The 26,547-nt window shown below is 49.4% G+C and overlaps 9 protein-coding genes across 9 annotated transcripts; 5 read left to right on the top strand and 4 right to left on the bottom strand.

Annotated features, from left to right (window-relative positions):
• Positions 1–134: 134 nt before the first annotated feature.
• Positions 135–1,862, bottom strand: APUU_30980S (RCC1 domain-containing protein; the record flags this gene model as incomplete). Its single annotated transcript, XM_041702133.1, has 1 exon — positions 135–1,862. The coding sequence occupies one exon, from the start codon at positions 1,860–1,862 to the stop codon at positions 135–137; it is 1,728 nt and encodes a 575-aa protein (XP_041554949.1).
• Positions 1,863–2,131: 269 nt separating this feature from the next.
• On the top strand, positions 2,132–4,670 carry COG3 (Golgi transport complex subunit COG3; the record flags this gene model as incomplete). The annotated part of the gene is made up of 4 exons (XM_041702132.1): positions 2,132–2,340; positions 2,399–2,738; positions 2,792–3,817; positions 3,879–4,670. The coding sequence occupies 4 exons, from the start codon at positions 2,132–2,134 to the stop codon at positions 4,668–4,670; spliced, it is 2,367 nt and encodes a 788-aa protein (XP_041554948.1).
• A 393-nt stretch (positions 4,671–5,063) lies between these two features.
• Positions 5,064–9,841, bottom strand: bck1 (putative MAP kinase kinase kinase (Bck1); the record flags this gene model as incomplete). The annotated part of the gene is made up of 3 exons (XM_041702131.1): positions 5,064–5,187; positions 5,254–7,108; positions 7,204–9,841. The coding sequence occupies 3 exons, from the start codon at positions 9,839–9,841 to the stop codon at positions 5,064–5,066; spliced, it is 4,617 nt and encodes a 1,538-aa protein (XP_041554947.1).
• Positions 9,842–11,033: 1,192 nt separating this feature from the next.
• Positions 11,034–12,961, bottom strand: PDC1 (alpha-keto acid decarboxylase family protein; the record flags this gene model as incomplete). The annotated part of the gene is made up of 5 exons (XM_041702130.1): positions 11,034–11,117; positions 11,168–11,375; positions 11,425–12,652; positions 12,714–12,794; positions 12,856–12,961. 5 exons carry the CDS (start codon positions 12,959–12,961, stop codon positions 11,034–11,036), a joined length of 1,707 nt encoding a protein of 568 aa, XP_041554946.1.
• A 431-nt stretch (positions 12,962–13,392) lies between these two features.
• On the top strand, positions 13,393–14,746 carry APUU_30976A (THUMP domain-containing protein; the record flags this gene model as incomplete). Its single annotated transcript, XM_041702128.1, has 6 exons — positions 13,393–13,575; positions 13,667–13,810; positions 13,905–14,061; positions 14,108–14,322; positions 14,399–14,539; positions 14,645–14,746. 6 exons carry the CDS (start codon positions 13,393–13,395, stop codon positions 14,744–14,746), a joined length of 942 nt encoding a protein of 313 aa, XP_041554945.1.
• A 1,226-nt stretch (positions 14,747–15,972) lies between these two features.
• APUU_30975A (phosphotransferase family protein) lies at positions 15,973–16,743 on the top strand (the record flags this gene model as incomplete). Its single annotated transcript, XM_041702127.1, has 2 exons — positions 15,973–16,553; positions 16,617–16,743. 2 exons carry the CDS (start codon positions 15,973–15,975, stop codon positions 16,741–16,743), a joined length of 708 nt encoding a protein of 235 aa, XP_041554944.1.
• A 485-nt stretch (positions 16,744–17,228) lies between these two features.
• On the top strand, positions 17,229–20,606 carry APUU_30974A (putative SNARE-dependent exocytosis protein (Sro7); the record flags this gene model as incomplete). The annotated part of the gene is made up of 7 exons (XM_041702126.1): positions 17,229–17,315; positions 17,390–17,729; positions 17,787–19,367; positions 19,426–19,981; positions 20,037–20,158; positions 20,226–20,513; positions 20,581–20,606. 7 exons carry the CDS (start codon positions 17,229–17,231, stop codon positions 20,604–20,606), a joined length of 3,000 nt encoding a protein of 999 aa, XP_041554943.1.
• Positions 20,607–21,585: 979 nt separating this feature from the next.
• Positions 21,586–22,592, bottom strand: asf1 (nucleosome assembly factor ASF1; the record flags this gene model as incomplete). Its single annotated transcript, XM_041702125.1, has 4 exons — positions 21,586–21,967; positions 22,027–22,335; positions 22,389–22,428; positions 22,484–22,592. 4 exons carry the CDS (start codon positions 22,590–22,592, stop codon positions 21,586–21,588), a joined length of 840 nt encoding a protein of 279 aa, XP_041554942.1.
• A 577-nt stretch (positions 22,593–23,169) lies between these two features.
• rna14 (cleavage polyadenylation factor subunit RNA14) lies at positions 23,170–26,479 on the top strand (the record flags this gene model as incomplete). Its single annotated transcript, XM_041702124.1, has 5 exons — positions 23,170–24,063; positions 24,114–24,545; positions 24,610–25,615; positions 25,677–26,402; positions 26,466–26,479. The coding sequence occupies 5 exons, from the start codon at positions 23,170–23,172 to the stop codon at positions 26,477–26,479; spliced, it is 3,072 nt and encodes a 1,023-aa protein (XP_041554941.1).
• Between the last annotated feature and the right edge of the window lie 68 nt (positions 26,480–26,547).

The raw sequence follows: 26,547 nt of genomic DNA, 5'->3' as shown, positions 1-26,547 counted from the left end.
GAATTTCTGTGTTTGCTTAGTTTGCATTGCCAATTACCAGTGAATATATATTTCCATGGTAAAGAATGAAATTAGTTATGCAAATTATCCAAACTATCATACATCATCAAGGAGAAGATTAAAGACTTTTACTTTCAAAACCCAGAATAGATCGCAGAGATATGTCGTCCGCACTCAACCCGCTGTCGCATGTTGACATTGCGACCGGCCACCGTTCCACGATGGCGAGGTAAGATTTGGAGCCTGGCGACTTCCTTATCACCATCTGGCGTAGTCTCTGGTGGTGCGTTGATATGGGCTGGTTTGGATAAGTTGCTTCTCTTGCCGGTTCCAAGCTGAAAGTGCTCGTTTCCACCCCACCAGACCACATCTAGACCCGCATCGTCGGGGCCCTCCAGGGTGGGCGTAGAGGCGCGATTCAAATGTGTCAGGTTACCTAGGATGGCGGAGACATGGGTCGTGCCAATAGAGATATCGTTCAAACGGATGGGCAATAATCCCTTTGTCGCCTCGTCATACTCAACTAATCCACTAAGTGCCTTCAATTTGATGGGACGATCCTGCAAGTGAGTCCACTTGCCATTCCCAAGCGCACCCCAGATTCCTCGGCCGCAGGTCCAAATGTCACATGTAACTTTTCCTGCACCATTCAGGTCCTGAGTTGGACCGGTCTGTCGGACATCCACTAGGAAGAAACTGTTCGAACCGCCAGCCGCAACGCCAGTCGCTTGGGGAAGGTGGCCACCATCGCGGTAAAGGCCTCTGATAGGCACCTGCGTAGGCGTGTCACGGAAAGGCTTTGCTGCGTCAAACCCCATTCCTAGTTGCCCCAAAGAATTGTCGCCAAACGCCAAAACGTCACCTTCCTTGGTAAGCAGCAATGAGTGGTAGTCACCAGTCGCAATTTGTGTGACTTTCACTCGGTTTGGAGTCTTAACCTCATGAGGAGCATCCACTGGCCCTTGTGGCCTAGTTGCCCAGGTCAATCCCGCGACTCCTAGTTGCCCGAAGGTTGGGAAATTCTCAGTTGATGCAGCAGCAGAAAATACTCGTCCGGAACTCGTCAGGAGGAGGACATGTTCCTGACCACCGCTGATGGTGGTCACTTTCTCTCCCAGCTTCAAGCTTGGTTGAATTATACGATAGCTCAGGCTAGCCTTGCCAGCCCAGAATGGTACCCATGATTTCTCGTCAGATTTTCGGCCGGATGACTGGTCGTGGCTTGAGATCGGCAGCGAGTAGACCTTGCCATCAGAAGATAGGGCGACAATACGATCATGGGACATAGACAAAGAAATTAGATTTTTCCCAGCTAGCGTTTTTGTGGGTTTGAAATCAGTCTCAGAATATCCTTTGCCCCATTGTACTAGATCACCGGTCTCGGTGATAGCAGCCCCAGACGTTTCCCCAAGCTTCAGGTCTCTCAACACGTGGTTGTCGAAGTAAGACAGCCTCCGAGGATGCTTGACGACAGACTCTTTGGCATCTGGATCCACCACCTTGTACTCATTCGTACCCCATATATATAGTCCAGGACTCTTCAGGCTGCGTTTCCTTTGTACGTATTGGGCGGAAAGATCCTCAATCGACCTGGATGAGTCTGGGAGGTTTTTCAAGAATTCGCTCTCGCCTGTACTAGTAGCATATGAATAGATAATGAAGGCTGCCGTTCCTGCCGCAGCGAATGCGAGGGAGTTCCTAAACCAATTTGAGGACTGGGGATGACCATCTGCGGTTTCTCGCTGATTGCTTGCAAAGTGTCGTCGCCCGAGCGGGACCGTTGACCTGAGACCCGCCCCTCTGAGTTGACGCGAAATGGCGGACGCATTTACCGCAGGCTGTCGCATTCGATTAACCCACATGATGGATTCAGCTGCCCATCAAAAGCACATTTCCAGAGCTGTTCGGAGGATGAGATCATGGCAAACATTAAGCTCGCGAATCTTTGCGTCAGTACGGAAGGCGGAAGGCGGCGGCAGAACGGCGGGCTCGAAAGCGGCCACGCGGAGGACAACAGATAACAGACTATCTACAGTATCAATCGCTGCGATCGACATGAATTTACGACGGGGACCAGTGGGATGATCATGAGCCACGTTTCATAAGGACGCTCAGCTACCACTCAGACACAATGCCTACGCAAACTACAGGACAGCGAAGCCGCCGGCAAACCGCCCCATCGGGCATGCCTCTGGACCTCAAGGCGAGCCAGATTGAGAAGCTCGAGACTGTCCCAGACGAGTTAGACGTGTCTGCTGAGATCCATAATGAACTTGAATTTGCTCAGTGGTACAATGATGTTGAATCCAGTTTGCTCGAATCGAGTTATGATGAGTATCAGTAGGCATCCCTCCCACACATCACTTGGTCACAAGCACTAACCTGATACTGTCTGTAGGGCTTGCCTTAACGAACTCCAGACGTCCAAATCCCATCTAGACACGCTGCTTTCAGACACATCATGCACACTTGATCTTTTGTCGAGTCTCTCCGAAAATTTCAAAACGGTCGATGCGCAAACGTCCAACTTCCAGAAACAATGCGAGGGGCTCCTCGCGGCTCAGAAGCGCGATACGGATTTGGTGACGGATATTGAGTACAATCTTCAATTCTACGATTTTCTCGACCCTGCCTCTCGGAGGCTGAACGCGCCGGGTGCGGGAAATACTGTGCGTGGGCAGGATTTCTCAGACATGCTAAGGCAACTAGACGAATGCTTGGACTACATGGAGGCACACGTGAGAATTACTGCTCCCAAAGTCTTCCACCATTTTGCTAATTTTCCCTTCAGCCGGAGCAAAAGGAAGCAGAAGTTTACCGATCAAGATACCGGCTTCTCCTAACGCGCGCTCTGACGCTCATCCGAGGCCATTTAGTTTCTTCCCTTCGTGAAGTATATGCAAGTGTTTCGAAAAAGGTCGCAGACAAGCAGCTCAACGACACTGCACTATCCGCTCTTCTCTATGCCAAGTTTCGGGTTGGCGCACCTGAATTGAAGCAAATTGGCCTGGAGATTCAGAAGAGAGCCGTCCCGCCGTTAGACCCTGATCAAGGCACAGAAGCTGAATACCAAAGTCTTCTTAATGAGCTTCATACCAACTATGCAGCTACTCGTGGAAAGCTGATTATACCATTGGTCCGTAGGAGGCTGGGTGAGATCGCACAGGCTCCGAGCAGCTCGAGCGAGTTGGTTTCATTTGCTCGCGCAAGTATCAGCTATGTCCGAGGGGTTTGCTTAGATGAATTCGACTTGTGGAGCGAATGGTTCCATGGTCAGGGAGGTCTATATGATTTTCTAGAGACCATTTGTGAACCCCTATACGACCATTTGAGACCAAGAATCATTCACGAAGATAAGATTGTCAAGCTGTGCCAGCTTTGTACTCTGCTCCAGACTCGATATTTATTTGACCAAGAGGAAGAGGCGGAGTATACGGATGTGAATCAGCTTGATTTCTCAACGCTAATTCAACCAGCGTTGGAGGATGTGCAGACCCGCCTCGTCTTCCGTGCGCAGGCTTTCCTTCGTGATGAGATTGAACGATTCAAGCCGCGTCCGGAGGATCTCGAATATCCTGCCCGCAACAAACAGCTTTCGATATCCGTATCTGAGAAACAGATATCAGGAAGAAAGGTCTCGCATACGGACGCGTACCTCAACCCGCCAAAACCAACCAAGTCAACCGAAGACAATACGGACACGCCACTCGAGCAAGATCTGAAATGGGATTATGAGTCCCAAAACGCACCTGACGCGTGGTACCCGACCCTCCGAAAAGCTGTGTGGCTTCTGAGCCGGATATACCGTCTTGTAAATGTACAACCACACTCTCAGACATCTTAGTCCATACCGGATACTAATCTTGCTTCCAATTTAGTCCACCGTTTTTGATGACCTTGCACATCAAATCGTCCATCAAACGACGGACTCGCTTCACCACGCTAGCACATCAATATCTAGCAAATCTCCAACAGATGGACAACTATTCTTAATGAGCCACTTGCTAATATTAAAGCAACAAATCGTCGCCTTCGATATCGAATACGTCGCCCCCGAAGTATCTTTCGATTTCTCTGGTGTCACAAGCACCTTCTGGGAACTCCGCGAGCGCGGCGGCCTCTTCAACCCTCGCAATCTAATGAGACTCGTCGGGCACGGTCTCCTCCCTCGAGTGGTCGAAAACATGCTCGACGCCAAAGTCGAACTGGACGGACGGCTCAGAACAGCAATCAACGACTTTATCAACAGCTTTGCTAGTAAAATGACCGCATCTCTCCCGTCGAAGTTCGTTGACAAGCGAAACCTCCAACGCGGCGAACTTATCTACCCAACGTGCAACAATATTGAAAACGAGGTCTCCCGCCTCCGCAAAGTTCTTGACGACTACCTCGATGATATCCGTATGAAGGAAACTCTTGTTGGTGCCGTTCAGGATCGCGTCATTCAAATATACGAAGAATTCTTCATTAAATACACCTCCTCTGAGAAGAACAAGGGTGTTCCAGTCAGCAAGAAGGGCAAGGGTCGTGAAGATGCTGTATGGGATGTCGAGACATTTGCGGACTGGTGTGAGGGGGTCTTCCGGGTCGGTGTTGCAACACAGGATGACGATCAAGTTCCCAGTCGGAGTGTGAGTAGAACTGGTAGCTTGGGGTCTCAGTTTCGATAGAGCTTTTCTCTTGAATATGTAGATAACACGGGCTTTGACTCTCCCATGTACATAGCATTTACGTGATACAGGTTAATGATATCCTTCTCGTGTCAAATATATTCTTGGTATCTTGTTTTTATATAACAACAGAAGTAGGTGCGTTTCAGGGAGAGATGTAGATTTTAATAAATCCCACTACCTAAAGATACAGCATCCGCCAGTGCCATTTGACAGAAGAATAGGAATAAAAAAGCCGACCCTTGAAAAAAAGCAACCGCTAAGACTTTCCCTATATAAGAAAACAACTCATATCATTGCTCACAAAACAAACGAATTTGGGTATGAGGCCCGCTATAAGCAAGGAAAAATGACGTATCACGCTTCAAAATTCCAGTTCAGATGGCAAGAGTTTTAGCTTGCAAGAACGTGACGGATCTTCGCGTAAAGCTCCGTGTCCAAGAAATTGTACTTCGGATCGGGTTCGCAGAATGGGTGGGTCAGGAGGGTTTGCGCTGTCGGGCGTTCGGATGTATCTCTGTTGAATGGTAATTAGATTAGTTAAAGATTCACTCAGAAACCAAAAGAGGTGATGGTCACATACACAGTGAAGCAGTCCCACATGAAAGCGAGCGCAGCTGGACTAACGTTCATTGACACGTCGTCCGGGATTGGAGGCGCTTGGCTGAGGCTTCCGAGTTTGTAAATGGCGCCAACGGCTTCCTCCTTGCTCCACGGTCGACGACCGGCGAACATCTCGAGCACCACGCAGCCCAGGGACCAGATATCAACCTTTGCGCTGTATCCTTGGCCCTGAGATTGGATGACTTCAGGCGCCATCCAGAATACTGAACCTTGCATGGAATTCGAGGAGTCGTTTCCGTAGATGTTGTTTGACTTCTTGGAGATTCCAAAGTCGGAAATCTTGCACGACCCGTCGAGGTCTAGCAGAATATTATCTGCCTTGAGATCGCGGTGGAGGATTCCTGAATTGTGAAGATAGGATAACCCTTCCAAGCATTGGCGTGTAAGAGACTTGACCACGCTCTCCTCAAATTTTCCATGCTTCCGGAGACAACTGCCGATAGAACCACCAGAAATATATTCAAGGTAGATAGAAATTGACAGCTCCCCGCGCTCACATCCAAGATACTGCACGATGTTAGGGTGCTCAAGGTGCTGCATCGTATCAATTTCCTGGTCCAAGGCAGAGACCATCTCCTTGATCCGATCTTTATCTTGCCCAGCCACTCTCGGGTTGATTTCCACTTGCTTGACAGCCAAAACCTCACCATTGTCGGCGTTCATGCCTAGATAAACCCTACCATATGTACCTTTACCAATGAGCTGACCGCGAATGATGCGGAAAGTAGGCTGTCTCTGTGGTTTCGAACTCGACGTCACGCTATTCTGGGGAATTGGATCAAGCTGACTGAGTCGGCTGCCAGGCTTCGGGCTGATCTGCATGATCTTTGCTCCGAACATTTTGGTACTCTTGCGACGGTGTACATCACCAGTTCTTCTGTTCCCGCTAGAAGCCGCAACACTTCGTTGTCTGGTTGTTTGATTGGCGCCTTTCGCAACCTCTCGAATGGATTTCATTCGGGTGAGACCACCGCCGCCGCCGCCGCCGCCGCCGCCACCAGATCGGTTAATATTCCGTCGCGCAACAAATCCATGATCCTGTGGTTTCATCGTTGGCTCAGCAGAGCCGAGTACAGTGTCAGCCGGATTGGGAGGAGGTTGTATCCCGTAGTAGGCGCCTTCGTGTTTGTCTCTACGGTTGATTTCGTTGTCGGCTGCTGCTCTGTTTGCAGGAGAGGAAGGCGGTGATGTCCCCTGCCCATCCAGGTAGGGCGCATCTAGATCAATATAAGGGAAGAAGTCGTCTAGGTTATCAATGACACCTTCGACGGGTGGACGGCTGGCCCAAACATCGTCTCGTGCGAACGAATCCCTTCTGAACGGCACTTTCTCTTCCTCTGGAGAGGAAGTAATATTATAGAAGGGCGTGGATGAGCTGCTTGCATCACCACTGGGATTTGCGAAGGTCTCGCGAGTAGCACTGGGGGATTTGAAACTGACGGACAATCCTGCCCGAGGCTTGGTTTCAGTGTTGACGGTAAGAGATGGTTTTCGTGGTGATTGATGATCGTCTCGAGGCCCACGTACCACTCCCTTGTCTTTGACAGGGGTCTTAGCGTTTGTTAGTGGGATCGCAAATAGACCGTCATCCGAATCATTATCGGAATCATCGTCCTGAGTGGGCGAGCGCTGGAAGGATACTTCCGTCTCTTCGAAGTCGAATTCCGGTCCGACGGATTTCCTGTTCTGACTTACTGACCTGGATAATCCAGAGGAAGCCGGTGTATTGATAGGTGAGGAACTAGAGTTTGTAAGTGGCGGCGTACTCTGGTTACCCTGATCAGTTGTTGAATCAGGGGCACTGTGGGACCCATCTATCGAGGTGCGTTAGCTAGCTAAACTTAAACCCAACAAGAAAGCAACGAATAGGATAAAACAATTGCATGTAGAGATCACATGAGTGTCTTACCTGGATTACTAGAGTTCACCGAATTGGGCGACGGTAGAGGGTTCCCGACGGCACCGGTCATCATTCCCATATCTTTCATCATCTCCTTAATGCCAGGTGGTTGGTTGGTTCGCTGGACACGCGGGCGTTCATTATCCCTCTTCCTCAACGAGTTTACCTTGCTGAGTGTATTTGACTCCTGCGGTGCGGAAGGCGGTTTTCGGAACGGTGTGAGACTATCAGACTTCTTGTCTTCGTAGGGTGATATACGCGGCTTGTCGAAATTGATGACCCCCTTACGGCGATACCCAGTCTCGCTATTATAAGCGTCTGGCCTCGCTAAGGGCAGAGGCGCGGGCGGGGCACCGTAATGCTTCTGCTTCCGTTCCTGCTCCCACTTATAATCTTCTTGAAGTGTCCCATCTGTGTCCTCCCCCACTGGAGAGACTCCATTGTTCGATTGTGGATTGTCTCGGAGAGGCAGTTTACCGACCAATGCATTCTGCTGCTGCTGGGAGAAGGGCTTAAGTGGTGAGATCCTGCTTAGTGCTTCACCATCCAGCGGTTTTCGAGGTACGGTGGACGTTGGTGATGCGGTAGGTTTTTCCGGGATAGAAACCCCAAGACCCGGACCGTTCGAGGCATTCAGTCCAGGACGAAGGTGAGAGCCTTTCACGAACAACTTCAAGGAGCCAAATGCATCCGATTTTGTACGTTGGCTGTAAGCTAAGAAGGAGTCGTTCAAAGGTTCGTCATGCTCTAATTGACCAGGTTCGGTCAGGAATATCTGCGCATCAGGCCAGTCCGTGATTCCGAGATTTTGGCAAATACAAGCGCGGAGCATCTCAACAGAGTCAATATCAGTGATCTCAATTAGTCGGTAATTCACACCGTCTGATGTTGCAAATATAAACCTTCTCCCTTTATGTGCCAGTTTTGATCGTATCGCCGACTTCTCATAGTCGGATAAAGACGCAGATACAGGACGTTCATTTACGGACACATCGCTGCTATTATTGTGATATTTAGAGTAGATTGGAGAACCAGGTATCGTATCATCCGGGGATGGATTATTGGGGTCGTTGGATTTCGGTTTTCTCCAAAAGTTAAAAATCCCCATGCGGTGATCCTTTGGATAAGAAGGATTATTATGACCACCTATCTGACGATTGGAATACTCCTGTGGCGAAGGACGTGAACCATCGGGCTTGAAGGTTTCGTAGTACCGACGCTCTCCACTAGGAGCTCGCGTATGTTTCGAGCTTACGTCGCCCGTGGAGGGTGCATTTAACGAATATAGCGCAGCATGCTGTGTAGCCGGGCTCCCACTCTTAGGGCTATTTTCGTGGGGCCGTTGCGGTGGAATTGCGAATAAGCCATTGTCACTAGACATGGAGGGACTTTTTCTCTGATGGTCGGCCCCGACGTTGTTCAGGCGAGATAATTCTGCCCTATGCATCATCGGGCTACCCTCGGTCATAGCAATTTCCGCTGAAGCACTATCTTGACTGATAGAGCCGGGTGTCGTGAAGTTGCGCTGCTTGGTGTAAGGGTTTCTCGACGCCTTGAGGTTCGGGCTACTGGAAATAGTGGCTGAGTGGATGCTAGGAGAGGCCGGCACCTGTGTAGTAATTGGGAAATTTGGCGAAAACTCAGCACCTTCATCCGGAGCACTACCTTGCCCATCTTCATCGCCATGAATATGACGAATCAGTCTCCGCAAGCGCACTCCTTGATCCCTTTCACGGCCCAGATCCCAGATTATGCCACTAGATTCACATTCTTTCTGGAGTTGAGGATAAACAACATTGTGCAATTTTCCGAGGTTTGGTGGTCGACCATTTTGCCCGTGACCCAACTCGAGAAATTCGGCTCCTTCGAGTTCTAGAGTTTTGAACGTTTCTTGCCACTCATTCGAGAAGCCATTCTTCGCAAGCCATATCAACACCCGATCCAATGGCCATTGCATTGCCGCTTCACTGGCTGACATACCACCTACAGTCGTATTACTGTTATTATGTCGGTGACTTGAGGATTTGCCCAATTCATTCCCTTGGCTCGTGGATTGGGGGTTCGGTTGAGGGGAGTCTTGAGAAGGAGGGTTGTGGGACGAAGGGGTAGATGGAATAGTTCCTTCCGTGTAGGCAGAGATGTTATGAACGCCATGTCCATACGATTGTTTGAGCGGAGGTCGTGATCTGTCGCTCGAAATCATGGTACCAGGAGGATCATATGGTGGGAACGATGGCACATCGAACGGTGGAATCCCCACACCGGGGCCAAACGTTCCAGCTGATGGGACATAAGTGGCAGATGTAGCGCTGTTATTTTGCATGGTGGGTTGGCGAGTAAACGACGGTTGGTGCGCATGGGTCATAGGAGGTGGCGGAGGTGGTGGAAGATATTGGTGTACTCCACGCCCAGACCAACTCGGCCATCCCATATTATTTTGTGATTGAAGTTGAGGATTGGTGAGCTTTGAAGTACCGTATGCCGCCCCTGGAGGTGGTCCAGGCGGCGGCGGAGGCACGACATTCTGGGGCTGTGCTGGAGTGTATCGAGGGGGCGGAGGTGGTAACGGCATAATGTGAGCCTGAGATGGCTGAGACGCCGAAAGGGGCGGTCCTGGCATATAAGGCTGCTGTCTCTGGCCGTCCATATTGCAAAATATCAGGTACCATCAATGCCGAAGGGGTACGAGTGGCGATAAACGAAAGGTCGATGAATCCAGGCTCCGTTCGTGATCAAGTTTCTCCTGTATTCTGGAGACAGTGAGGTAAAGAAAGGCCCGTTTCATATGTCCCGCTGAAGGTGCTCATTGCCCAGAAAGCATTCGCAATTCCTCCAATATCGTTGGGATTGCGATCGAAAAAAACGTTCCGTATAGACAACTCTGCGAATGCATCAAAGTATAGGCTAAGCCCCTCCTTGCCTAAACGACGCTTATATCCCAAACGAGCGGTTTAGCGAAGACGCAGTATTGCAATGGGCCAGCTCATGGAGCCTAATTCAGTTCCGGACTCGAGGTGGCAGGCTGGAGAGAAAAAGAATTCCGCTTCAGTTGCGGTCGGCGCGATCGGATCGCTGGCAGGAACCTTAGCCAGGATATGAGCGAACAAGCCTAGTGGTTTCTTAAGTCAAGTCAGAATCCGAGGGTGTAAGCGCCGAAAGAACGACGTCGGGTTGCAGAGGGGGGCTGCGCATACACAAGGGCAACAGACGTACCTACCACGCAACGTCCAACGTTGGAGAAAACTATGACAGCCCATCGGATTTCGGGCGCCTGGATAATTATCAATCAGCCACCCTACAAGAAATTAGGATAGGGCCGCTCGGGAAACTTGAGACGCCTATTGAGGTCCAGCCCAACGTTTCATGAGGAGCTCGTCGCTGTGTTGGCGGCTTAGCGCCCTGCCTTCTTTAGGTCACGTGGTTTTCGCGATAAGCAACGGTCAATCGTCCCGTCTGGGCATACAGCCCAGCGTGGGCGTCTCTTGCTCCTTTCTCCACCGGAGGATCTTTCCCCGGCATCGTCCTTCAAAAGGCTGACATATGATTGTCACTGCATCTAATTACCTCTTCTACCGTGTACTTTACTGCGCGAGGCAACGCCGTTGTAGGTAGACAACTCAATTCCCCCCGAGCTATACCTCTGCATTTCCGAAGCCAAAAGTAGAGAGGGACGTTCTAGTATTTCTGCCAGTTTAATTAACCCCACAATATCCTGGGTTTCACGCTAATGGAATGCTATGACTTTCAGCCCTTTGGACACCATGACATTAGATGATTAGACTAATCACTATAATTTACGAGAAGATTATATCCACAAAAGCCGACTTGGGTTATTGACCCTATTTATTCCTAGACGACGCCGCCTCAGCTGTTATCCGGAGCGAAGCAGGGGCATCTTCACGAGGCATATGGACCTCAACCAACTGCTTAAATTAGCACTTCAGTAATCAAATTGGGATACCGTAAAACCTACCTGCAAAAACGGAGCCGAGTTGAACTGCTGATCGGCAAATAGCTTCTTGAGTTCGTCTCTAGTCGTCACCTTGTAGCCCTTATATTTATCCTTCGCGCCAAATGCAACCGGCAAGCCCTTGATGTCCCAGGTCTGAATGTCATTGTAACTTTCATCCCAACCGTGGATAAACCGCTCGATGGTGTATCCTTCGTTGCAGATGACAAAACTATATATTACGTTAGCTTCATGAAGACACATGGGTCCGCTGAACTTACATGATTGGGTTAAGGTTATTCCTTATCATGGTGCTGACCTCCTGCAAAGTGAGTTGTAGGCTACCATCACCCACCCACAGCACTGTCCGGCGATTTCCTTGTTCCTTCGCGGCCAAAGCAGCGCCTTGGCACGCGCCAACTGAGTATCCGATACTGCCCCAGAGAACCTGACTGATGGCGGTAACTCCGGACGGGAAGCGAGTATCCCAGATACCGAAGTTTGCAGTTCCAGTTTCAGTAATCACAATATCGTTTTCTTGCAGCCACTGTCCCACCATGGGCCATAACCATGCATGGGTGATTGTCTGCTCGCTCGAACCTTTTTCGCTCTCTGGAAGCGTGTTTGATATAGATCGCACCGGGTTGGCCTTGATGGAGCCCAGTCCCTTAATAACTTTTCGTAGAACCCCTTTCATGTTGATTTCTGGATATTCCGAGTATCTCACTCGCACATAGGTGCTGTGAAAATCAATGGTGTTCAACTGTCCAGTGCGATACGAGAATCCGGCTGTGTTAAAGTCGGATTTTATGGCACCAATACTGAGGATGAGATCTGAAGATTCGACTTGCTCACGAACACCTGGGTTAGAACCGGTCCCAGCGTAAACACCACCATAGCATTTATGCGTTTCATTGACGGCGCCCTTGCCCATTGGGGCCACAAACGTGGGTAGCCCGGATGCTTCGACTAAATCGTGTACTTCCTCGAGCACCCGATGGCGAATGGCGCAGGCGTCGACCAGAATGACGGGGTTCTTCGCTGCATGTAGATATTTGAGCACAACGTCAACCACGTAATCTTCCTTCTCGGGGTCGTTGGCGGGAAGCGAAAGGTCAATTGGGGTCTTAAGTCTTTCCCCTTCAAGTTTCTTCGTGATCATGTCTGTGGGGAGCGTGACATAAACGGGCCGGCTGCGAACCCAACATTCACGAATGGCATTGTCAATTAGCGTGGCAGCGTCGTGCGTATCATTTAGACGCGCCATAGCCGTAGATATCCCTTTGCTCATCGCCGTAAATACATTGTAGTCTCCGTTACCCAGAGTGTGGTGCAACAACATTCCATCTTTCTGGGACCTCGTATCAGGCTGGCCAACAATGTGGACGATGGGAACAAATTCCGAGTAGGCGCCTGCAATGGCGTTGATAGCAGAGAGCTCGCCAACACCGAATGTAGTGACCAGAGCCGCGATCCCATTTACTCGAGCATAGCCATCCGCGGCGTAACCTATTGACAAGAAGTCAGTATGTCCAGCCTTGCCGGCTACTGCTCAATTGACCGAGCATACCCGCATTAAGTTCATTGCAGTTTCCAACCCAGTGAAGTCCACACTTTGACAAGTAATCGAGAGCCGTGAGGTTGTAGTCCCCTATAGCGCAGTTAGCGGCGGCAAAGCGATTGGATTTACGAGCTCAATTAGGTGGCTTTACCAGGGACACCGTGCACCGACCGAACTCCGACTTCATGTAGCCGGCGAAAGAGATATTCGGCGACATCGACCGGTTGGCGGAGTTCCCTCGTAGCGATGTCGGTCATGTTGAGGCCTTCGGAACCAAGACTAGCGATGGTGCGATTGGCGACAGAATTGTAAGAAATTCGTGTTTTTTTTAATGCACGGCCAGCAGTGAGCAGAGGGACAGCTCTTATTGCAACTGGAGCTCAGCTTCTAGCCCGAATGGTACGTCATGAACACAACGTGATGTCATGCTTGCAGACAGGTTTAAGCGTCTCCCCATTTTTACAAGCTGCCATTGACGGCACCGTTGGTATAACGTGGCGTGACAATGATCTGGCCAGTCTTTCCTAGACCTACAGACTAAGGTATGCAATACCACATGGCAAGGCTGAAAATCCCGAGAGCATGTCAAGCATTGAGAGACCGATGAATCTTGGTCTTGGTTGACGCTCCTCAGTCCCGCCCCGCTAAACCAGGATGGGAATAATTCAACCGCCCACCACCAACTGCGATGATCATCGAGAATTTCTGGGGAACCACACTTTTTGAGAGGAACATTACGAGAACATACCCTCCTGCAAATCGATCAACCCTAGGCGAAAGGTGCCGTTATACCTGGTATTTTGGAATGGCCGGCAGTGGAAAGAGAAAGATGCCCGGAAACCCCGCTGATCAGTCACACAAGAAAAGAAAGGTTTGTCTACGCTAGCTGGTTTCTATCATTGTTTCTATTTTACCCGCTATCCGTTCGTTATTATGGATTCTCTCCCTAAGGTATCATACAGGGAGGCAACAAATGGCAGAAGTCTCGGGCTCTAGCTCACACTCCACGATCAAGTGTTGAGACTGGAGACTGGGGAGTGTTTGTTACCTGCGAAATAGGAAGAGAAAACAAGTGTGCTGCCGAAGTTGTGGACCTTCTCACCCAGGTAAGCATTCTCCAATGAAGAGGAAAGACTTGGAAAAGGAAGATCCTTTCTCGCCAAATGGGCGAACCGTGAGTCCTAATATGTGTCATTTTAGCATGTGGAAGGCCCCGAAAATGGCGGAGACGGAGCTGAATCCGACTCTGATGTTGATGATATTGAAGCCCAGATAAAGAAGGAGATCGAGGGCCTGAAACCAAATACGACGACGAAGTCATCATTGTTTCAAACGGTCAAGTTTGACCTTCCCTGTAGTACGTGATGGCGCTCAAACACCATGGCTAGCACTAACTGAACCAGTCGTATTCGTACGATTCGAGAAATCAATTGATCCTGAAAAGCTCGTGCATCAGATTTGTCTCGATGCACAAGCCAAACCGGATCAAAAACGCAGCCGCTACATTCAACGATTGATTCCTGCACGCTCCATTCGAAAGACCCTCAGCGTTGACGTGGAACAATTTGCACGAGAGATTCTCAAGCCTCACTTTCACTCTGGAGGTCCACCGAAGAAGGTTTGTTGCGCCTACAATTTATCTGAACCTGAATAACCCTGAAGTCGAGCTGCTAACAAACGCTCTCCAATCAAAGTACGCTATTCGACCTTCAGTAAGAAGCAACAAGAAATTCAATAGGGACGTTGTCATCAAAACTATCGCGGGTGTTGTGGGACCCGAGCATCCGGTTGATTTGAAGAATTATGATTTGATAATTCTGGTTGATATAGTTCAGGTGAGGCTTCTAGAACTCATCCCTCGGCCCAAAAAAAGAAGAAAGAAGAAAAAGAAGAAGAAAAAGAAGAAGGAAAAGCATCAGGCGCGGCTAACTGGTACACAGAACCTCATCAGTATGAGTGTTGCGGGGAGCGATTATGACAAGCTAAAACGGTTCAACCTTGCTGAGCTTTACAACCCAGATCCAGCGCCGCGAGGACCTTAGAATACAAATTTCGTTTGAACTTTCAAGTCCGCAGCCCAGTTATACTCGCAGCTCGCTAGGCCCTACCTTGCCTGGCATCAGCTTCTAGAATTTCTTCCACATAATACCGCCAAATGGTACCAATGCGGATTTTGCCATTTATGCGCACCGGAGGAATATCCCAAACGCGACAAGGGCCCGTGCCTCAAAGATTTGAAATGTGGTCAGGCATTAATTTTTCATGAGGATCATCAGCATTAACACATCATGATAGGATTACAGCTCATCATCGATGTCACTCCCGGTTGAAACCCAAGAGAAATTCTGCTGGTTTTCTCCTCCTATGGGCTCCTGCGAAGTATAACAATAAAAAAGGCGGCGGCCCGAGACTCCACAGAATACGGGAGCCGGCGATGGAACGCTAGATGCAGAAAGGAACCGCTCTGAGCCGTTCGGTTTTCTCCCTCGGCAAGGGGCCCCTCTGATTGGACCGATCCAAATCCTCATGTCACACCTTTCTCAGACTGGGATGCTTAGGCGAATTTCCATAGTTTTCACAGATCGATGACAAGCCCGCTCTGAAGGGACTTCCATTATTATCGACCAATACTCATCTCACCGTATTTCCGCAGTCTTGAAGATCTCGAGTACATTTCCTTCTTCTAGATATTGACTGCCGAGTTTGCGTAATTTCCCTTGAGCGTGGAAAATCGTGCTCGCTTACAAACGATGGAGACTGGCCAAAGAGCTATAATCATCGCTGATGTTCATCTCTGCTGTTGCTCGAAAGCAAAAAGTCCATCTATACTCGACTGATTGCTTAACCATGTCCTTACGTGTTAGCAGCCTTGTTGCAATGAACTGATCCGCCCTATGACCCCTGGTGAGCACTGCTCGTCTCGACTATGAGATGCGAATATTTGACGACAGGTTCCTCCTTGGATTGTCTAAAGTCAACTCCTCGTCATTCTATAATGTCCTCTCTTCTACCAGCCCCGTCCCATATAGAAACAGAGGTCTCCGAGAAACTCGTCTCCGTTCTCCAGCAACACTTCTTACTCCCTATCCATGTTGCCAGGGTCTACTCGCTAGCAGGACATATACATTCTCTCTACCTGGTCCGACTATCTAATGAGGCTCATCTGGTGTTGAAATGCTCACCGAAACCAACAACGTCGCTTCCGCGGCGCGAGCATGTCTTGCTAGACACTGAGGCAAGATTTCTGTCTCTCCTGAATAAAAATTCCATGCCATGCATTCCACAGTTACTTCATTACGATCCTCTAGGGGATTTACTCGGGCCGTCTTTCTTGATACGTCATCATATCCCGGGCACAACCCTGGACAACATAGAAGCTCAGCTCACAAGCCAGGAGCAGAAAGCTATTGGCAGAAGCCTAGGGCTTCTGGCGAAACGAATCGCACAGTACAACTCGGACGCGTTTGGGAGCTTAGGGCAGGTGGCTAAAGCGGCAGGGAGAAAGTCCTGGAGGGAAGCCTTTCTCGTACTCTTTGAGGGTATTCTTCACGATGCGGAAGATGTCTTCATTAACCTTCCTTATGGAGAAATCAGACATCAAGTTGGTCGGATATCGCCCGCACTGGATGAGATTTTGACACCACGACTGGTAGTAATCGACTTTGGTCAGCCGTCGCAGGTGCTCGTGGACCCGGAGAGCAAGCGACTATGCGGGATTTCGGGCTTCGGTACAGCTGTCTGGGGGGATGTTTACATGGCAAAAATCTTTGAGAATCCCTCATCTCATGTGGTGGATGGTTTTGGATCTTGTTATTCCAAAACTCAGCCGGGGAGAACTCGACAGCTTCTGTACGTATACTGTGGGCTAAATTAAAGTTGTTATATGCTAATTTGTTCTCAATTTCAATCTAGGTACTCATGCTATCGCTGTGTACACCGCATTGTCTTACAATACTACCGAAAGAATCCAGACACAGCTGCGGAGGCCGAAGCAAGGAGACAGTTGATGACGACTTTGGCGAAAATGGCGACAGTATGACGAGAGCGACTACGAAAAGTAGGCCACTTACCGCATAGTATGGGCTTAGCTTTGTTGAATTTGGCTTGTTTATACATAGCATGGGCGTTCGGGGGTGCCTTTGATAGAGGTTCTGTTGCGTTCAAGATATGGGCGTTCAGTGGGCTTTAGTATATATATTGGGAATTGTGCCAAAGGAAATATTTCTTTGCACCTGCTTTTAAATGACACTACACAATTACAGTTATACACGTATTTCCTCGTTCTGCGCATGTTATGTTCACACACCCATACAGTTGCAGATTAAGGTATAGACAGCAGTGAATGCTCGTCATCTGGCAACCAAGGGCGGGGCGCTATAAAGGCTGACCGACCGTCATTCAACATGTGGGGTTCCGCTCCGCAGCTCAAACAGACCTCCAGTCCGACCATCTTTCGGTCTCCTCCTCTTCATACCTTCTCATATCATTCCCCGGCTACTGTCTTACTGTCCGCAACCATAGGAAATGGCTCATTTCCTGAGGGGAAAGCAAGCCGGCATCCAAAATGACTTCTCCGGCAGTCTATCTCCGGAGCTGTTCGATATTGATGATGTATGTCTCGGCCCGCTCAGGCACCAGCTTTTCTGTTGCTGTGACGAGGACTTCTACTGACTGCCACTGTGTAGCTCGTGAGATGTGGGATCAATTCACAGACAAGCGCTCTCACGTACGATCCGGTTCAGTCTCTTCTCGCAGTCGGTACCAGCGAGTCGCAGTTCGGCCATGGCCAGATCTACGTTTTTGGCCAAGGACGAGTCTCGGTCATCTTCTCCTTGCCCCGGAAAGCGTCCGCGAGGTTTATACAATTCTGTGGCAATAAGCTCGTCAGTGTTGACTCGAAAAGCGAAATCAGCATATTTTCCCTAGAGACGAGACAACTCCTTGTCTCATATGCACCCCCGAGTCACGCTAGTGCGCTACTCACCGATCCCAGTATCGACTATGCATTCATCGGGTTGCAGAATGGTATGATGCTCTATGTTCGGAAAAGGATGTGACTTGCTTGCTAATCGTTTTTCTAAGGCGACGTTGTCGCCTACGACCTTGACCGTGAAAACATGACGCCGTTTAGAATATCCAACCTATGGGCGCAGCGCAATCCGCGAGCGCGATTTTCTCCTGTCATCAGCCTGTCTTTCTCCCCCCGTGATATTGGCAAGATTCTTATCGGATATCCGGACGGGGCGGTGACGTTTTCGTTCAAACAGAACGTACCACAACATTACTTCGAGTATGAAGTTCCGGCAGGCGCTTTGGGTGGAAATGGCGACATCCCAGTTAGCAGCCCGCGTAAACCGAAACTGACCAAAGCTCTATGGCATCCGAATGGCATAATCATGCTTACAGTACATGATGACAATAGTTTGGTCTTTTGGGACACAAAGGACGGTCGCAAGTTATTAGCTAGATCTATAACTACGTCCAACGTTGATCAGCCGGGTGCCCTTCCAGATCGGCCTTCTACGGCCGGATCGATTACCGGGATTAAAGACCAGATTACCGATGTTGCCTGGTGTGTGAAAGCGAATGGCGATGACAGTGGGCTTTTGATTGCAGGCGGCAAACCAAAGGATGAGAGAAACAAAAACCTTACCTTCCTCGATTTGGGCCCGTCGCCCAACTACCAGACGTCCTCCTGGGCCATGATCACAACCTACCTAGAGAAACCGAGTCCTACAACAGAGCTTCCGATCCCCCCGGGTGCTGAGGTGGTCAGCATCTGTGTGGTTCCTCGCAATTCTCCCTACTATGGCGGCGCCCACGACCCAATAGCAGTTCTTGCTCTTTTGTCATCGGGCGAATTGATCACATTGAGTTTCCCCAGTGGACATCCCATTCCACCTACCAACATGCTACCGCCCTCGGTTACTCTCGTTCATCCTTTTGTGAACAAGATCACTCTGACTCCAGTTGATCGTAGTGCCTGGCTTGGACTGAAGGAACGGCGATCCCAAGGGCCAAAATTCATCCTAGGTGGTGCGGAGGGAAGAAAACACCTAAAGCGCCTTGAAAGTCGCAACATAGTTACAGCGGCGCATGCAGACGGCACCGTGCGACTATGGGACATCGGTCATGACGACGAAATTGAGAGCCCCGAATCCATTCAGGTTGATTTAGCTCGAGCTGTGGGCCGTGTTAACAACATTGATGTTACAGAGATGTCTCTTGGGGGCTTTAGTGGCGAACTATCAGTTGGTCTCAGGAGCGGCGAGGTTGCTATATTCCGAATGGGCAGTAACAAAAACTTTGGTCTAGAGGAACCCCCTGGGGCCAACAACGGGCCAGGAAAGCTGACCAACATCATGCATAGAGTTGATCCTGGCTTAAAGCAGGGTCTTCTACCATTGACTCTCCTAAATATGCAACAGGGGCCAGTGACCGCGCTAAAGCATAGCCCAGTAGGGTTTGTCGCCGCCGGATTTGAAGCTGGCGGTATTGCGATTATCGACTTGCGCGGGCCCGCCTTAATCCACACTGCGAATTTATCAGAGCTTGCCAAGCAGAACAAGCGAAGTAGTTTCCTCAAATCTCGAGGTTCGAGTGAAACTGTTCCCGAGGTGCCGACAAGTATTGAGTTTGGTATTATGACTCTAGACGGTGAAGGTAGGAAGCATATTCCGAAAAATGGCAGCCCCGAGCTATGCTAATTGTAACCTATCAGACTACTCCAGCATATGCTGCTTTGTGGGAACAAACAGAGGCAATTTGGCTACATTCAAGGTATTGCCATCGAGCAGCGGTGCCTACGTGGCGTCATTCGCTGGCGCGGTTGCATTGGAGGACAGAGTTGTCAACATCATTCCTATTAATGCCGACGATGGTAGTTTAGCATTAGCTACAGGAGACGCATTTGGCGGCTTAAGAAACGGCCGTAGGGTCCATGGCGCCGTAGTCGCTGTGACCACTAATGGGTGCAGGGTCTTCAAACCCGCCACATCCAAGGGCGCACACCGGTCTTGGGATGATTACCTTTGTGACTCTGCCTCAGTTGTCAACATCTCCGGTCGAGGATGCAGTCTAGTTGGATTATTTGGAGACGGAAACGCCCGAGCATTCTCTATTCCTGGTCTCAAGGAGATCGGCTGCACCAACATCAGTCATATGGCCGACGTATCTCGCCTCTCCCAGTCTACTGTATCACCAAATGGCTGCGTCCTATTTTGGACCAGTCCATCTGAAGTAGGGATATTCAGCGTTTGGGGTGCTGGAGTCGGATTGTATGTGGACTCCCCAAGCTAACTGAAGCGCAAAGGCACTAACTCAAACCCACAGACGCCGGTCAGAAGACCAGCTATACAACCCTCAGCTGGCACCCCCTCCTCGACCCACAATCAGCAATATACAGTGGATTTCTGGTACTCAGTATATCTCACCGGCTGACATGGATATTCTTAGTTCGTTTCCCCACTGTTCTCTGCTTTTGTACAATCTTCATCGCTCACTAAATAACTTTCCTTATAGTTGGAGGACCCGATCGCCCGCCATCAAAGCGAATGATAGAACAAATGCGACTAGAGGAGCAAGAACGCCAAAAAGCCGCCAGGGAAGGAAGAACGCCCACTGGACCGGCGCGCCAGGACAGCGGCGAGGAAGGATACTTCGCCTACATGCAACGGCAAATGACGGAGCGTACCCAGAATCTTTCATTCGCCAACGATAACATGGATAGGCTAGAGGAGACGAGCAGTGGCTGGGCAAGGGACGTCGACAAATACGTCCAGAACCAGAAAAAGAAAGCTGTTTTAGGTGGTAAGTCTCTCACGGCTCAAAACTTAATGCCCTATTTTTTAAATTCGCTTTTCTAACCATCTCGCAGCTCTCGGATCAAAGTTCGGATTCTAGGCCGCGAATTTTTCTTCTACTTTATTCAAGATATCATTGGCGTAGATGGGAGTTGGGCATTGGGCATGAATCCAGTCTGTTTATGCTCTGCACTGTCCATAATAATATACCATGCAAGTTCGGCAGACGTTTCTCAACTCACATTCTTCTACTTTTTTTTTTCATACCAGTAGGCCTGAGCTAGCACGACAAACTGCCTGGGTACCTAACAGCCGGTACGTAATCCACCTATCGAAAGTCCAGCAGGTGGCTCTGCTCCCTTTCCCAACCTAAGGGAAAGTTTTTTCACCGACCATATCACACTCTCCACTAGGTACCAGGTCAGAGTTGCTGCATTAGGTAGACGAGCTTCGAACCCACTCAACGTAACCCATGATTTGAAATCAGCGGTGACTGAAGAATTGCTATCTTTATGATCTTATCGAGGCGTGCTTTTCAATTGTCCTCAATTGACGTATTGTATTGTCTTTTCATGGGTGAAAGTAGTAGACACTGTCTCCAGGTGTGATTCAAATATGAATATTTCCGGACAATTAAGTATTATTTACGTGTTAATGAGAAGGGAAGGTTCTAGTCCCGAGGACTATTCACCCACTACTAATTCACTGGCTATCTGGCTATTCGTGGTGGCTACCGACTCCCGAGCACCTACTGCACCTAGCATCCATCCCCTGCCTGGCTCAGCTGCGAGGGAGAACGCAAATGAGTTGTCACGCTCTGGGTAGTCCGGGCAATTCTTACAGTGGCATTCGTCCTTGCGTCGGTCTCCTGGGAAACACAGCGAATATGCGGGTTCATGTCCGAGTTTATGCATGTTCTATTCTCGTGAAACTAGACCAAAAACTAGATCATGAGTTTCTGATGATCGGTAATATATAGGCGGTTCGTAAAAACATTGCGATTAATCATAAAATCATGCAGAAGATGGAGATTATAGGAAAATACTAGGTCATCAACTCAAAAAAGTGTATGTTTCAATTTAATGAACCATGACTTCCTGCTGAGGGTGGTGTGCAGCCGGGTTAGCGTTGTCGTCCTTCGGCTCAGAGTCCTCACCCATTTCAACGTCCTCATCAGCATCGCCGCCTTCTTCTTCGTCGATTTCGTCCTCGTCATCGTCGCTCTCGTCTTCAATGTCTTCACTCTCTCCGTCCGAAATTTCTTCTTCTTGGTTATTGGTGCCCTCCATTTCGTGGTCTTCGCCCTTGGCTGGTTCGGTATCCTCCGTATTGTGCAACTCTTGTACAAGTGCAGCCTCGAGTTCTACCTCTTCTTGGCCATAAGCAGCACTGTCATCATCGAGGCCGTCCGCTTCGGGCTGGTCTGGCGGGTATTCAGCGGGAGCAGATTCCTCCGAGTCCCTAAACAACGGACGATAATTAGTGACCGTAGCCTTCTTTCGAAGTAGAAGTAGACTTACCATTTGATTGCGAATCGAGTCACTCTAGGCTTTTCGGCAAGGATATTGCGACGAATTCTCTCGATAATCGGCTTGGCAGGAGGGTCGGCAGTGAGCTCCTCGGAGTCGTATTCATTGTTCACGTAGTATCCGACACGCACAAACTCTCTGCCATCGTAGCTGCAGGTGAGGAGGATCACGGTTACACCAAGGATCTCTGAGGTAGGGATGCGCTTAAGGTCTGGCGCGTCGGCTTCAAAGATAAACTTGTTGACACCGACGGGAATCGGACCGACGAGGAGGGAGTCGAGTTCTTGATCATATTCAGACCTATAGATATATTAGTAACTTGAGATTGTTAAGCGTCATTTTAGAGATCTTACGAAGTAGCGGAGCCGACATAGGTGAGCTTCCATTCTAGATCTAGAGCATTGGATTAGCGGGGGCGATTCCAAGTGTGGCGATGATACCAACCCACCTTTCTGAAGTTGCTCCAGGCATTCAAAAGTGATTTCGAATTGGTATTTGGAGAGGAATTGGGCAGGGTTGTCGAGAACTTTAACCCCAAGGAGAGAAACAACAGACATGGTTATATGGAAGTGGCGGTATTGGCGGTGTAATGCAGCAGTCGGGGACGGGAGGGATTGGGGGTATGGGAGGGAAATATGTAGGGAGGAACAATCAACACGAGGGAGAGAGACGTTGTATGCCGTATTTAAGGGAGAACCGAAGGAGGGGAGGTTTCCAGAGAGGGATGGAGCAGCTGGCGAGTAATTAAGCAACCACCAACTTCAGCAAGAGCGATCGACGACGCGCGCCGCGTGTGGACGCATAAGTCTCGTGCTCACCGCCCTGGTCACGTGGTCTCTTTGAGCTGCAGCTTCTGCCCGGCGCATCACATCACTGGACGATTCACCGCGCCCAAGCAGATCCTGCCTATCCCCATCACTCTCCTGGGAGTCGCCTCGAAATTGTCGTTTGTGTTTTTATCCCGTTTGACATATCTCTCTAGGTCGGCTTTCCTCCTGTATTTTCGTATTTTATCTTGTGGGTGCTCCTCACTTGAGTATCCGAGTTGCGTGCGAGTTGGGCCCGCTGACCCCGGTTGACAGGTTTCCAAGCATTTTTGTTTCCTAGTCGTTTATCAGAACCATACCGATTCTGATGGCTGAAGATGACGCTGAGAACGCCTTCTTTCAGGCCCAAGCCATGAATGTTGGCTCAATGGATGATAATAATGGTGCTAAAGATCAGGATGAGAATGCCTCGGATTCGGACGACTACGATCCTTCTAGTACACTCCAAGGACAGTATCCTGGGCCCTCGGAGGAACCCAACTCCGGCGAAAACACCTCCCCAGATACTCCTACTTCAGTTTCGCAGCCCAAACCCCAGACTTCCCTTCCCCAAGACGCGGACCCTAGTCAGCAGACTGGCAGTGCCTACCCATCTCAGCCACCTTCACGACCCGAGTCTCAGACTTCGACGTCAGTACCGGCCTCTGGTACCTCAGTTCAACCGAAAACCAGAACTATTGGTGGGTTTGTGGTTGAGGATGAGGATGAGGATGACACGGGGGATGCAGATTATGAGCCACCAGCTGTACTAGGTGTCGAGGACTTGAATACTATACCTTCGCATCCCACTCCAGGAAATGCAAATGAAGCTACTTCTACCCCTGATGTATCATTTGGTGAAGCTGCGCATGAATCTGCCAGCGCGAAGAATGTTCCTAATAGTTCTCTTTCCTCTGTTCCTCTCGCTTTTAAGAATGATGGGTCTATGAATACAGACCAGAATCTGTACAACTCACGTACTTCCTTGCAGCCCGAAACTGCGCAAGGTAGTGCAGCAGTCACTCCTACACCAGACTCTCCCTCTACCGTCAAAGGTCGCTTGCCTCATGATCGAGTCGGAATACTAGAAGACAGAATACAGGAAGATCCTCGAGGTGACATCCCTGCCTGGCTCGAGTTGATTAATGAACACAGGGGCCGCAATAGGATTGATAGTGCTCGAGATGTTTACGAACGGTTTTTGCAGGTGTTTCCTCTATCTGTAAGTCACAACATCTTCTGACACGCGGTAGCAAGTACTGATGGACTCAGGCCGAAGCATGGGTGGCATACGCAACCATGGAATCCGAACTCAACGAGCTATTTCGTCTCGAACAAATATTTAATAGGACGCTTCTTACTATTCCGGCGGTTCAACTGTGGACGGTCTACTTAGATTACGTGCGACGCCGCAACCCTCTATCAACGGACACAACTGGGCAGGCCCGAAGAATTATCTCATCCGCATATGACCTTGCGCTTCAGCACATCGGTATGGACAAAGACTCTGGGTCTATCTGGTCCGACTATATTCAGTTCATCCGCTCTGGACCGGGTAACGTCGGAGGTTCTGGATGGCAGGACCAGCAGAAAATGGATCTCCTCCGCAAGGGCTACCAGAGAGCCATCTGTGTTCCAATGCAGGTGGTAAACACGCTATGGAAAGAATACGATCAGTTTGAGATGGGTCTTAATAAACTTACGGTAATTTTGAATGGACTCCCCTTTCCTAAAAACTTGTACTAAACCTCATCTTTTTGCTCTTCAGGGACGGAAGTTCTTGCAAGAACAGTCACCTTCGTATATGACCGCACGCAGCTCCTATACCGAGTTGCAAAACTTCACACGAGACTTGATCCGGACAACATTCCCCAGGTTACCTCCTGTCCCTGGTTCGGATGGAGACGTCGAGTTTTTGCAACAAATTGAGATCTGGAAACGCTGGATTAGCTGGGAGAAAGGAGATCCTCTGGTTTTGAGGGAAGACGACCTAGCTGCATACAAAACTCGTGTGGCCTACGTTTACAAGCAAGCTCTTATGGCGCTTAGGTTTCTTCCGGAAATCTGGTTCGAGGCAGCTGATTTCTGTTTCCTCAACGACATGGAGACAGAAGGAAACGATTTTTTGAAAAACGGCATCGATGCTAACCCTGAAAGTTGTTTGCTTGCATTTAAACGTGCCGATCGGCTTGAAATCACTTCGGAATCTGAACAAGATCCCATCAAACGAGGCACCAAGGTAAGGGAGCCGTATGACAGGCTTCTTGATTCGCTTTACGATTTGATTGCCAAAGCACGCACGCGAGAAACACAAGATGTTGCTCGCCTTGAGGAAACATTTAAGTCGAATCCCGATACACCGCCAGTGAGAAATGATGACGATGACGATGATGACGATCAGAGGGAAATAAAAACTAAAGAATCTGTCAAAAATTCCCAGATCGAGGCGGTTCGGAATGCGCATTCCATACAGATTGGTATATTATCCAAAACCGTTTCCTTCGCGTGGATAGCTCTTATGCGTGCCATGCGCCGCATCCAGGGCAAAGGCAAGCCTGGAGAAATCCCTGGATCCCGGCAAGTCTTTGCAGATGCCCGAAAGAAGGGACGCATCACGAGTGATGTCTATATTGCGAGCGCTCTCATCGAGTACCATTGTTACAAGGATCCAGCTGCCACCAAGATCTTTGAACGGGGGGCTAAACTATTTCCCGATGATGAGAATTTCGCTCTCGAATATTTAAAGCATTTAATCGATATCAATGATGTCATTAGTAAGTTACTACTCTTGCTTTGAAGTTCAACGCAAATAGAGTACTAACTATTTTCTTCCAGATGCCCGAGCAGTGTTCGAGATGACAGTGAGAAAGCTTGCCTCAAACCCTGATAACGTACATAAGACCAAGCCTATATTTGCATTCCTTCATGAATATGAGTCAAGGTACGGTGATTTGGTCCAGGTCATAAATCTCGAGACTCGCATGCGCGAACTATTCCCAGATGATCCAACATTGGAGCAATTTGCGTATCGATTTGCCACTCCTAACTTCGATCCTACGACTTTTCGACCCATAATCTCTCCTTCCCAAACAAGACCGAAGACGGGATATCCTGGGGCGCAAGTGACATCTCGCCACGGCACTCCTACATCAAGACCTCAGGATCATTCAGTCACTCATTCACCCAAGAGACCGCTAGAGGATTTCGATGATGATATTTCGCGGCCTCGCAAATTTGTTCGGGGCGAGTCGCCCCTAAAAACAACACAGAGACGACAATTGGATCAGCAAAAGCGAACGCAGCCGACGCTCCAAGTTCCAACAAGTGGGTCGCAATACCGATCTCAGGGCTCGCCCGCTCCATTACCTCGCGATATTGTATATCTACTCAGTGTTATTCCCGCGGCTTCAACCTACACCGCTGGCCGCTTCTCGGCAGACAAGATGGTCGACCTTATCCGCCGACTGGACATGCCAGCTTCTATCTCGCAAATACCCTTACCTCAATCTGCGCGTGGGCTCGGGACAGGGCAAACGACTATAGGAGGGCAACAATTCTCCGGTATGTCTCTTACTTTTTCACGATCTCTTCAAGTTTTGCAGGTCGACTAACTAGGATATACAGGGGCGTACCGTTAGTTTGCTACAGCATTTATCGATATTATAAGCATATACGTCATATACGCATTTCATGAGGACCTATCTTC

Source organism: Aspergillus puulaauensis, chromosome 3, assembly GCF_016861865.1.
Source record: "Aspergillus puulaauensis MK2 DNA, chromosome 3, nearly complete sequence".
Taxonomy (NCBI): domain Eukaryota; kingdom Fungi; phylum Ascomycota; class Eurotiomycetes; order Eurotiales; family Aspergillaceae; genus Aspergillus; species Aspergillus puulaauensis.
This window is presented reverse-complemented; position numbering and strand designations above follow the sequence as displayed.